This window comes from Bubalus bubalis, chromosome 1 (genome assembly GCF_019923935.1).
Source record: "Bubalus bubalis isolate 160015118507 breed Murrah chromosome 1, NDDB_SH_1, whole genome shotgun sequence".
Classification (NCBI taxonomy): Eukaryota; Metazoa; Chordata; class Mammalia; order Artiodactyla; family Bovidae; genus Bubalus; species Bubalus bubalis.
The window spans coordinates 177,077,432-177,089,635 of record NC_059157.1 but is presented as its reverse complement, the minus strand read 5'-3'; the positions used below and the strand labels follow the sequence as shown (position 1 = coordinate 177,089,635).

The following is a 12,204-nucleotide window of genomic DNA, read 5'->3' as shown; positions in this document are numbered from 1 at the left end:
GATATTTGATGATGAAGTAAATCATCCTCTACTTGGGGATATTTAGGTCATTTCCATCTGCTTTTTAAAGAAAATTATTTAGTTTTTGTCTGTGCTGGGTCTTCCTTGCTGCATGTGGGATTTCTCCAGTTGCGCCAAGCGGGGGCTATGCTCTACGTGCGGTGCTCAGGCTTCTTGTTGCAGTGGCCTCTCTTGTTGCAGAGCACGGGGGCTTCAGAATTTGCAGCTCGTGGGCTCTAGAGCACAGGCTCAGTAGCTGTGGCACATGGGCTTAATGGTTCAGTGTCATATAGGATCTTCCCAGACCGGGGATCAAACCCATGTCCCCTGCACTGGCAGGTGGGTTCCTAACCACTGGCCTACTCCCGGAAGTGCCCATTTCCATCTGCTTTTGAAGATGATGTTCATTTTCACTGATTCATTCATTCATTCAGTGAATAATTACTGAGCACTGTCACTGGGATATAGCAGACAAGTCCCTGCCCTCACTGAGCTTACCTTCTAGTTGAGTAGACGGACAAGTTAGCAAATGCGATGGTTTCCCGTGGTGGCTCATGCTACGAGGGAACACACCAGAGCATGCTGGGGTGGAGGGAGGTGCAGGTGTGCTGCTGTGGGCTCCGCGGACAGCTGGTTATGAAGCTGTGGCTCTAATCTAGACGTTGCTGTGAATTGCTTTATATGTATGCTTTGTCCTCTTTGGAATTATTCTTTGGAATCTACTCACAGGAGCGGATGAATGAGTCTGAACATTTGTGTATCTCCTGATGCATGCTGTGTGCTCAGTAACTCAGTAACTCAGTGACTCTTTTGCAACCCTGTGAACTGTACCCCACCAGGCTCCTCTTTTCATGGGGTTTTCTAGGCAAGAATACTGGAGTGGGCTGCCATTTCCTTCTCCAGGGAGTCTTCCTGACCCACAGATTGAACCCATGTCCCCTGCATTGGCAGGCAGAATCTTTACCACGGAGCCTCCTGGGAAGCCCTGTCTCTTGATGTGTACTGCCAAAATAGTTTCCAAAAGCACTGAGGAGACCCTCCCAGCTTCTCTGCAGCTGCATCAGCTGTGCCACCCTTCACACTGTGGGTGAGCAGCCCAGCTCAGAGGGGCTACACAAACAGGACGGAGAGATGGGAAAATAACCCATCCCCCACTTCCACATCTCCAGATGCTCAGACTTGGCACTCTCTGATACATCACTTAGTAGCATTTGGAGCACGGCCCTCCCTGTGCGACCTGGGGTAAGTCACTTAACCATTGCCAGGACTTGATACATCAGAGTTATTATGTGACTGTGTTCTGAATTCAGTATTTTCCTCCATAATACAGATCAACGCCAAGAGAAAATTGTGAAACACACTTTGTTTTCAGTTACCGCCCAGCTCCCTTCTGGGCTGTGCTCTTGGGCGCCGCCCCCTCATCCTGCCTGGGGGCCTGGCTCTCTGCCTTCCTTCTGGCAGTGATGCCAAGGTGTGTGCAAACACAGCTAGTGTTTAATGCACGAGGCTCCTCCCTTTTCCTTCTCAAGAAAAAGACTGTAATCTTCCTTGGCTTTCTGGAAACCAATCTGGATTCTAGAAAAACGATTGAATGGTGGTCACTCTTGTCCCTGGGGCATATGTCAGGTCTCAGGGTGCCGGAGTCTGCTCTCTTGATCCGTCTGCAGAGCCAATCCCGGGAAGGCCAGGGAGGCCCAGGACTGGTGAGCGAGTTGGTCTTCAGAGCTGTCTCCTAAGCCGGTTCCTGTATTTCTGTTTTCAGGAGAGGCCCTGCCTCTGGCGCTGGCCCTGTTTGCCTTCGTGGGCTTCGTGCTGATCCTGGTGGTGGCGCTGCTCTCCGTCTGGAAGATGGGCCGGCTGCTCCAGTACTCCTGCTGCCCCGTGGTGATGCTCCCCGACACCTTGGTAACTGCTCTTCTTCCTTTCAGTGTGACGCGCTGTCCAGATGTCGTCTGGGCCTGAGTGGGGCATGGACCTCCGCTTCGTGGGTTTACAATCATTTGCACCAAGAAGGGAGAAGGACCTCCCTTCTAATCAGAGGAGCTGGGAGACCACTCTTCTGGGTGGGGGTTGGCCTCCCCCAGGCTCCCATCAGGCCTCTGCTGCTCTCCCCTAGGGCCTGGCACAGCCAAGGCAGCAGGTGTGTAGCCCAGCCCAGGAGCTCGGCGTTCCAGGAATCATGCACAGTCTTACCCTGAGGACTGGCATGCCAGGCCTTCTTGGCCCCCTCCCATCATTATAACAGCAGCTACATCCAGAAACATGTTCCAACACAACAGAGTCAATTCATACACCAAGAGTATCCTGGGTTCTTGGGGTGAGGTGCACGTGTGTGAGTGTGGGGCATGTGGACAGTGTTTTGCCTTTGGCTGGGGCAGGGGAACTATCCGCACCTGCCCAGTGACTGACTACCCAAGGTAAGGGGTCCCCACAGCTCACAAGCCAGGAGGACCCTGGGCCATCGATCTGAGTCTCCCAGTGGGGGCAGGCCCCGTGTGCTTTGCAGGGGTTGGGGAAATGCAAAGCAGGCCTCCAGAGCTCTCTCCGTGCTGCATCTGTACAGAACTTTAGGAGTACAAGGAAAGCCATCAAATGACAAGCGCTCCTAGGAATCCTAATGCATTCTGTTCTTGTTGCTGTTCAGTCTCTAAGTCATTTCCAACTCTTTGGCACCCCATGGATTGCAGCATGCCAGGCTCCTCTGTCCTCCGCTATCTCCTGGAGTTTGCTCAAATTCATGCCCATTGAATCAGTAATGCTATCTAATCGTTTCATCCTCTTTTTTTTTTTTTTAATTTAATTTAATTTTATTTTTAAACTTTACATAACTGTATTAGTTTTGCCAAATATCAAAATGAATCCGCCACAGGTATACATGTGTTCCCCATCCTGAACCTTCCTCCCTCCTCCCTCCCCATTCCATCCCTCTGGGTCGTCCCAGTGCACCAGCCCCAAGCATCCAGTATCGTGCATCGAACCTGGACTGGCAACTCATTTCATACATGATATTTTACATGTTTCAATGCCATTCTCCCAAATCTTCCCACCCTCTCCCTCTCTCACAGAGTCCATAAGACTGTTCTATACATCAGTGTCTCTTTTGCTGTCTCGTACACAGGGTTATTGTTACCATCTTTCTAAATTCCATATATATGCATTAGTATACTGTATTGGTGTTTTTCTTTCTGGCTTACTTCACTCTGTATAATAGGCTCCAGTTTCATCCACCTCATTAGAACTGATTCAAATGTATTCTTTTTCATGGCTGAATAATACTCCATTGTGTATATGTACCACAGCTTGCTTATCCATTCATCTGCTGATGGACATCTAGGTTGCTTCCATGTCCTGGCTATTATAAACAGTGCTGCGATGAACATTGGGGTACTCGTGTCTCTTTCCCTTCTGGTTTCCTCAGTGTGTATGCCCAGCAGTGGGATTGCTGGATCATAAGGCAGGTCTATTTCCAGTTTTTTAAGGAATCTCCACACTGTTCTCCATAGTGGCTGTACTAGTTTGCATTCCCACCAACAGTGTAAGAGGGTTCCCTTTTCTCCACACCTTCTCCAGCATTTATTACTTGTAGACTTTTGGATCGCAGCCATTCTGACTGGTGTGAAATGGTACCTCATTGTGGTTTTGATTTGCATTTCTCTGATAATGAGTGATGTTGAGCATCTTTTCATGTGTTTGTTAGCCATCTGTATGTCTTCTTTGGAGAAATGTGTATTTAGTTCTTTGGCCCATTTTTTGATTGGGTCGTTTATTTTTCTGGAATTGAGCTGCAGGAGTTGTGTTTCATCCTCTGCCGCCTTCGCCTTCTGCCTTCAATCTTTCCCAGCATCAGGGTCTTTTCCAATGAGTCGGCTCTTCACATCAGGTGGCCAAAGTATTGGAGTTTCAGCTTCTACATCAGTCTTTCCAATGAATATTCAGGGTTGATTTCCTTTAGGATTGACTGATTTGATCTCCTTTCAGTCCAGGGGACTCTCAACCTTCTGGGAAAATCCAAACAACTGAGATGAGACCAGAGACAAGAGAGTCTGTGAGAGAATGTCCACTTTGGTCCATGGAAGATAAATGCCATGATCCTTAACCCCCTTTTGCTCCTCTGTTCTCCTTACCATCCTTCCTACATCATTCCAGTGTCTTCCTACATGCATTCCTTTCCATAAGGCTTTTAATTTCTATTCTGTTTTCCCCCAGATTTTAACGTGGACAATTTCTCTGAGTATATGCATTTCCTGCAGTGCTGTGTGAGAAATAGATCGCTAGTATCCATCAAACCCCAAAAAGTTCTGGAGCTGCACACCTTCACTAACATCTCTCCTCATCCTCAGCCTTGACTTTAGTACAGGCTAGCTGCACTTCGGGAGAAGCCAATGGCAACCCACTCCAGTACTCTTGCCTGGAAAATCCCATGGACGGAGCAGCCTGGTGGGCTGCAGTCCATGGGGTCGCTAGGAGTTGTACACGACTGAGAGACTTCACTTTCACTTTTCACTTTCCACTTTCCTGCATTGGAGAAGGAAATGGCAACCCACTCCAGTATTCTTGCCTGGAGAATCCCAGGGATAGGTGAGCCTGGTGGGCTGCCATCTATGGGGTCGCACAGAGTTGGACATGACTGAAGCGACTTAGTAGCAGCAGCAGCAGAAGCTGCATTTCAGCATTGGCCTTAGTCATAGATAATCCTCCAAACTATTAAAAGGCAGCTTCCAGCCAACCTTGCAAAATCCATGCATCTTTCCAATTAAACCATGGAAAATTACCAAGTGGAAATCCTTGAGAGTCTTCAACAAGTCCTACTGAGCTTGTAAGTGTTTTATCTGTTTGGATTAAACATTTCATGTCTACATCTGTAATTTTACAGTTGGTGGTGGTTGCACTTTGAAATATACCATTAAGAATGTCTTTTCATTCAACTTTATATCACCAAGGAACAGTCTAAAGCAAAAATATATATGCAAGGAGAATTATATTAAGACTGCTCGGTGTGTGTTCCCTATTTTAAAATATAATGTGTTTTCCTTGTCTTTTATCCATAATTGCTTCATGGAGATGGAGGCTTTGGTGCTAAAGGTCTTAGTTTTCTTCTGTGACTTACTTTATTCTTTCTCTTCTTGCTGTCACATTCCACTGTAAATGTGGGGAGCAAACATCAAGACGGCCCCAAGTTCAGTTCAGTTCAGTTCAGTCACTCAGTTGTGTCCAACTCTGCGAACCCGTGAATTGTAGCATGCCAGGCCTCCCTGTCCATCACCAACTCCCGGAGTTCACTCAAACTCACATCCATCGAGTTGGTGATGTCATCCAGCCATCTCATCCTCTGTCGTCCCCTTCTCCTCCTGCCCCCAATCCCTCCCAGCATCAGAGTCTTTTCCAATGAGTCAAGTCTTTGCATGAGGTGGCCAAAGTACTGGAGTTTCAGCTTTAGCATCATTCCTTCCAAAGAAATCCCAGGGCTGATCTCCTTTAGAATGGACTGGTTGGATCTCTTTGCAGTCCAAGGGATGCTCAAGAGTCTTCTCCAACACCACAGTTCAAAAGCATCAATTCTTCAGCACTCAGCCTTCTTCACATTCCAACTCTCACATCCATACATGACCATTGGAAAAACCATAGCTTTAACTAGACAGACCTTTGTTGGCAAAGTAATGTCTCTGCTTTTGAATATACTATCTAGGTTGGTCATAACTTTCCTTCCAAGGAGTAAGCGTCTTTTAATTTCATGGCTGCAATCATGATCTGCAGTGATTATGGAGCCCAGAAAAATTAAGTCTGACACTGTTTCCACTGTTTCCCCATCTATTTGCCATAAAGTGATGGGACCGGATGCCATGATCTTAGTTTTCTGAATGTTGAGCTTTAAGCCAACTTTTTCACTCTCCTCTTTCACTTTCATCAAGAGGCTTTTTAGTTAGTCATCTCCAAATTGAGATATGCTTCAATGGACTATCCCAAGTCTGACTTTGTGTGCTTCATAGAAAGTGGAGTCTGTGAACAGAAACAGACTCAGAGACTTAAAGAATGAACTTATGGTTTCCAGGAGGATGTGATACTTAGGGAGTTTGGGATGGACAGGTACTCACTGCTATATTTAAAATGGATAACTGCCAAGGACTTACTGTGTAGCACATGGAACTCCACTGAATGTTATGTGGCAGCCTGAGTAAGAGGGGAGTTTGGGGGAGAATGGACAAATGTATATGTATGGCTGAGTTCCTTTGCTGTCCACCAGGAGCTATCACAACATTGTTAATTGGCTATGTGCTGTGCTAAGTCACTTCAGTCATGTCTGACTCTTTGTGACCCTATAGCCCGCCAGGCTCCTGTGTCCATGAGATTCTCCAGGCATAAATAATAATCGAACGGTTCTATGAAGACCTACAAGACCTTTTAGAACTAATATGCAAAAAAAGATGTCCTTTTCATTATAGGGGACTGGAATGCAAAAGTAGGAAGTCAAGAAATACCAGGAGTAACAGGCAAATTTAGCCTTGGAATATGGAATGAAGCAGGGCAAAGACTGATAGAGTTTTGCCAAGAAAATGCACTGGTCATAACAAACACCCTCTTCCAACAACACAAGAGAAGACTCTATACATGGACATCACCAGATGGTCAACACCGAAATCAGATTGATTATATTCTTTGCAGCCAAAGATGGAGAAGCTCTATACAGTCAGCAAAAACAAGACCAGTAGCTGACTGTGGCTCAGACCATGAACTCCTTATTGCCAAATTCAGACTTAAATTGAAGAAAGTAGGGAAAACCACTAGACCATTCAGATATGACCTAAATCAAATCCCTTATGATTATACAGTGGAAGTGAGAAATAGATTTAAGGGACTAGATCTCTTAGATAGAGTGCCTGATGAACAATGGAATGAGGTTCGTGACATTGTACAGGAGACAGGGATCAAGACCATTCCCATAGAAAAGAAATGCAAAAAAGCAAAATGGCTGTCTGGGGAGGCCTTACAAATAGCTGTGAAAAGAAGAGAAGCGAAAAGCAAAGGAGAAAAGGAAAGATATAAACATCTGAATGCAGAGTTCCAAAGAATAGCAAGAAGAGATAAGAAAGCCTTCTTCAGCGATCAATGCAAAGAAATAGAGGAAGACAACAGAATGGGAAAGACTAGAGATCTCTTCAAGAAAATCAGAGATACCAAAGGAACATTTCATGCAAAGCTGGGCTCGATAAAGGACAGAAATGGTATGGACCTAACAGAAGCAGAAGATATTAAGAAGAGATGGCAAGAATACACAGAAGAACTGTACAAGAAAGATCTTCACAACCCAGATAATCACGATGGTGTGATCACTGACCTAGAGCCAGACATCCTGGAATGTGAAGTCAAGTGGGCCTTAGAAAGCATCACTAGGAACAAAGCTAGTGGAGGTTATGGAATTCCAGTTGAGCTATTCCAAATCCTGAAAGATGATGCTGTGAAAGTGCTGCACTCAATATGCCAGCACATTTGGAAAACTCAGCAGTGGCCACAGGACTGGAAAAGGTCAGTTTTCTTTCCAATCCCAAAGGCAATGCCAAAGAATGCTCAAACTACTGCACAACTGCACTCATCTCACACGCTAGTAAAGTAATGCTCAAAATTCTCCAAGCCAGGCTTCAGCAATATGTGAACCGTGAACTTCCTGATGTTCAAGCTGCTTTTAGAAAAGGCAGAGGAACCAGAGATCTAATTGCCAACATCCGCTGGATCATGGAAAAAGCAAGAGAGTTCCAGAAAAACATCTATTTCTGCTTTATTGACTATGCCAAAGCCTTTGACTGTGTGGATCACAATAAACTGTGGAAAATTCTGAAAGAGATGGGAATACCAGACCACCTGACCTGCCTCTTGAGAAATTTGTATGCAGGTCAGGAAGCAAAAGTTAGAACTGGACATGGAACAACAGACTGGTTCCAAATAGGAAAAGGAGTACGTCAAGGCTGTATATTGTCATCCTGTTTATTTAACTTCTATGCAGAGTACATCATGAGAAACGCTGGACTGGAAGAAACACAAGCTGGAATCAAGATTGCCGGGAGAAATATCAATAACCTCAGATATGCAGATGACACCACCCTTATGGCAGAAAGTGAAGAGGAACTAAAAAGCCTCTTGGTGAAGGTGAAAGAGGAGAGTGAAAAAGTTGGCTTAAAGCTCAACATTCAGAAAACGAAGATCATGGCATTCAGTCCCATCACTTCATGGGAAATAGATGGGGAAACAGTGGAAACAGTGTCAGACTTTATTTTTCTGGGCTCCAAAATCATTGCAGATGGTGACTGCAGCCATGAAATTAAAAGGCGCTTACTCCTTGGAAGGAAAGTTATGACCGACCTAGATAGCATATTCAAAAGCAGAGACATTACTTTGCCAGCAAAGGTTCGTGTAGTTAAGGCTATGGTTTTCCAATGGTCATGTATGGATGTGAGAGTTGGCCTGTGAAGAAGGCTGAGTGCTGAAGAATTGATGCTTTTGAATTGTGGTGTTGGAGAAGACTCTTGAGAGTCCCTTGGACTGCAAGGAGATCCAACCAGTCCATTCTGAAGGAGATTAGCCTTGGGATTTCTTTGGAAGGAATGATGCTGAAGCTGAAACTCCAGTACTTTGGCCACCTCATGCGAAGTCTTGACTCATTGGAAAAGACTCTGATGCTGGGAGGGATTGGGGGCAGGAGGAGAAGGGGACGACAGAGGATGAGATGTCTGGATGGCATCACTGACTCGATGGACGTGAGTATGAGTGAACTCCGGGAGTTGGTGATGGACAGGGAGGCCTGGCGTGCTGTGATTCATGGGGTTGCAAAGAGTCGGACACGACTGAGCGACTGAACTGACTGATAAAATACACAATAGGTTTTGAAGGCAGTACAAGGAGAGTGTAAAATAGTTTATTAATATTTTATATTGATTATATATTGAAATAGCATTAAAAAATAAAGTATATTATTAAAATTAATTTTACCTATTTCTTCTTAGTTTATAAAATGTGCTACTAGAGAATTTTTAATTGCACAGGTAGCTCCCAGCACATTTCCATTGGACAGCGCTGCTGTAGAGTTTAAGAAACAATCAGGTATAAGCACTGTAGATGTAGGTAGCCGGCATCCTGAGAATGAGTGGACCATCAGTGTGGACTGATAGCGGGCTCCACACTGACATCCTGTTTGGTGAGCCCTGCTTGTACACTGTCCTTGCCCATTATTTGCCGAGCCCTGAAGCCACTTCTTTGCAAACAAGATCCAGAGCAACTGACTTGATGAAGCTGTTGTCTCCTGAGCACTGGGGTGGAGGAAATCATTGGTGCCCACCTGTCTGTGCCCATGTGCCACTCTTCAGAGTAATGATGAGCAGAGCTTCGGGAGAAGCTGTTTAAGAGTCAAGTGAGTCTGTTGGAAGTGACTGAGTTAGCAACAGTGGAGAGAGTTACCCTGAAAGGAAGATACCTGCATTTTTACCATCAGTTATGATGATGTAGGAAATGGCACCCCACTCCAGTACTTTTGCCTGGAAAATTCCATGGATAGGGGAACCTTGTAGGCTGCAATCCATGGGGTCTCGAAGAGTGGGACACGACTGAGCGACTTCACTTTCACTTTTCACTTTCATGCATTGGAGAAGGAAATGGCAACCCACTCCAGTGTTCCTGTCTGGAGAATCCCAGGGACGGGGGAGCCTGGTGGGCTGCCGTCTATGGGGTCACACAGAGTCAGGCACAACTGAAGCGACTTAGCAACAGCAACAGCATGATGATGCATTGGGGTCACTGGGAGAAGATGGCAAGAAAGTGAAATACAAGTAGGAAGGGACTTCTGTTTATGGAGCACCATCCTTGGAGCGGACACCCTGCTGGTGCTGTTTGTAGAGCGCCTTGGACGAGGTCACTATTCTCAGAGCTCTCTGGTGGAAGAAGGCTAGATTTTTGGAACCAGCATTACATGCTGGACTTTTGTGGGGCAGGGTCCCTGAGGAGACAGGGCCCCAAGAGATCCGCTGGTCAGTGACCTGGGAGATGATCTCAGTAAAATGGCAAGCCCATGCTCTAGGGGTTAGAATTGTCTTTTTTTTTTTTTTTTTTTTTTAAGTTTATTTATTTGACTGCATTGGGTCTTGGTTGCAGTACGTGGGATCTTTGTTGTGGCTCAGAGACTCACTAACTGTGGCTCATTCCAGAGTGTGTGGGTTCAGTAGTCGTGAGGCATGGGCTTAGTGGCTCTGAGGCACATGAAATCTTACTTCCCTGATCAGGGACTGAACCTGTGTCCCCTGCATTGGAAGGCAGATTCTTAACTACTGGACCACTAGGGAAGTCCTTTGGGCTTTTTTGCTGCTAGAAAGTTAATGAGTCAAATAGTTGGGATTTTTGATGATATTCTCTTCAACTCTGACTATGACTATTAACCTAATGAATATGAATGAAAATTGTCTTTCAGAAAATAACAAATTCACCCCAGAAGTTAATCAGCTGCAGAAAAGAAGAGGTAGAAGCCTGTGTGACCTCAGGGCTCTCTTCTGAGGAGCTCCTCAAGGCCTGGATCTAGCAGATGAAGCCGAGAAATCTGGGCTGCAGGACGCAGAAACCACGAGGGGAAAGGCGGCACTTCTTTTCCTTCAAGGACAAAAGACAAGAGAAGAGCCTGCCACGTCCACGTCTAGAAGCAGCTGTCAGAGGCAGGGTGGTATGGCTGATGGAGTGCTAAGAGGGGGTCAGAGGATGTGACCTCCAACGCTGGATCTCTGCCATCTACTAGCAGGATGACTCTGGGGGAAAATGACTTAGTCTCTCTGCTCCTCTGTGCAATGGTTAACTACTTGACCATTAAACCGTATGTGTATATATATCCATATTATCTCTCTGCCACTTGCAGAGCTGTCGGGAAATTGGCAACATTGTACACTGTGATTAGTTCTGCTTTTCTGACGAGCAGCAGGTCCATGTGTAACAGGGATGATCAGAGACTACATGAGCAATGGCCACTTTCCTGGAGGAAACTTTGAAGACGAAAGGAAGGGTGGGTGCAACGAGGTTGATTTCACTTCAAGCCAAATGCCTGTGCTTGCATGTGGGCTAAGTCACTTCAGTCTTGTCTGACTCTTTGTGACTCTATGGACTGTAGCCCGCCTGTGCGGAGGTGACTGAATGGCTCAGCCAGCAATAAGATCTGTGGCCTAGAGGGAGACTACAGCCCCACTGAAAATGGGCCTGTGCAGGGTGAATAGGGTGTTCACGCTGAGGACAGCAGCTGAAATGAGTGTGTATGATGAGATGAGACTGCAAAAAGCTGTCGATCGTAAATGTAATGTTTTCTGTGCTCCTTTTTCCTGTGGAGTTGTTATAGTACAGCATGAAAAATAAAAAGAGGTCACCTTGGGGAATCATTTTGGTTTCTTCCAAAACAGTGGTCTTTAGGGTTCGAGTTACATCATCAACCTTGAGTCCAGGCTGCATGAAGGCCACCTTTGGTTAGGATGTTGGGGGTAAGCCCAGGTAGGGGATGGAGCAGGGGTAGAGTGGGGGACAGCGTCTGGCTGCATGGGGGCTCTGACTGAGGCAAGGTGCTCCTGGCTATTCCTGGGGGCCTCACACTACAGGAAATCCCTTGGGGAACTCTTTTAAGATAGCCCCTCAGGGTGTCCTTAATTTTCCCGGCATGTTCGTCCTGGACCCATGACTGAAACCTCTTCCTGACCCTCTCGCCCACCAGGTGAGGAAGAGTCAGGGTCAGAGAAGGGATGGAGGGGGAGTCTCTTGAAGGCTGAAGCAATTGTTGGGCAAAGCCTGGGTCTCCCTTCATAGACCCCACCCTTCCCAGCTCTGGAGCCTCTGAGCTGGTTTGTTTCCACCCCCACTTCCTGGGCCCTTTCCAGCCAGCCTTGAGGTGGAGACAATCTAACTGCTTCAGCCAGGTGTTTCCCCTATAAGGCAGAGGCCCCCAGCCCTTTCTCCACCTGGGCAGGGGTTTCCAGGGGCCAGAGGAGGGGCTCTCTCTTAAGATGAGATCACTGGAGATCTTCTCTTTTGTACCATTTTGTATGCTTCTGCGTTGTTCAATTCTTTTATGAAGAGTATATGTTCATTTTACCTTTGGCCAAACTGGAATCCCACTCCAGTTTGGAGTGGCAAATGGCAACCCACTCCAGTACTCTTGCCTGGAAAATCCCATGGATGGATGGAGGAGCCAGCTAGGCT

General features: G+C 46.3%; 1 protein-coding gene across 1 annotated transcript in view; it reads left to right on the top strand.

Annotated features, from left to right (window-relative positions):
- Nucleotides 1-11,390, top strand: part of IL20RB (interleukin 20 receptor subunit beta) — a 56,697-nt gene extending 45,307 nt beyond the window's left edge. Inside the window, exons 6-7 of the mRNA XM_006070623.4 lie at nucleotides 1,763-1,905; nucleotides 10,448-11,390. Of these exons, the coding sequence (XP_006070685.3) occupies nucleotides 1,763-1,905; nucleotides 10,448-10,555 (251 nt within the window). The 3' untranslated portion in view covers nucleotides 10,556-11,390. The remainder of the gene's footprint in view (nucleotides 1-1,762; nucleotides 1,906-10,447) is intronic.
- Nucleotides 11,391-12,204: the final 814 nt, after the last annotated feature.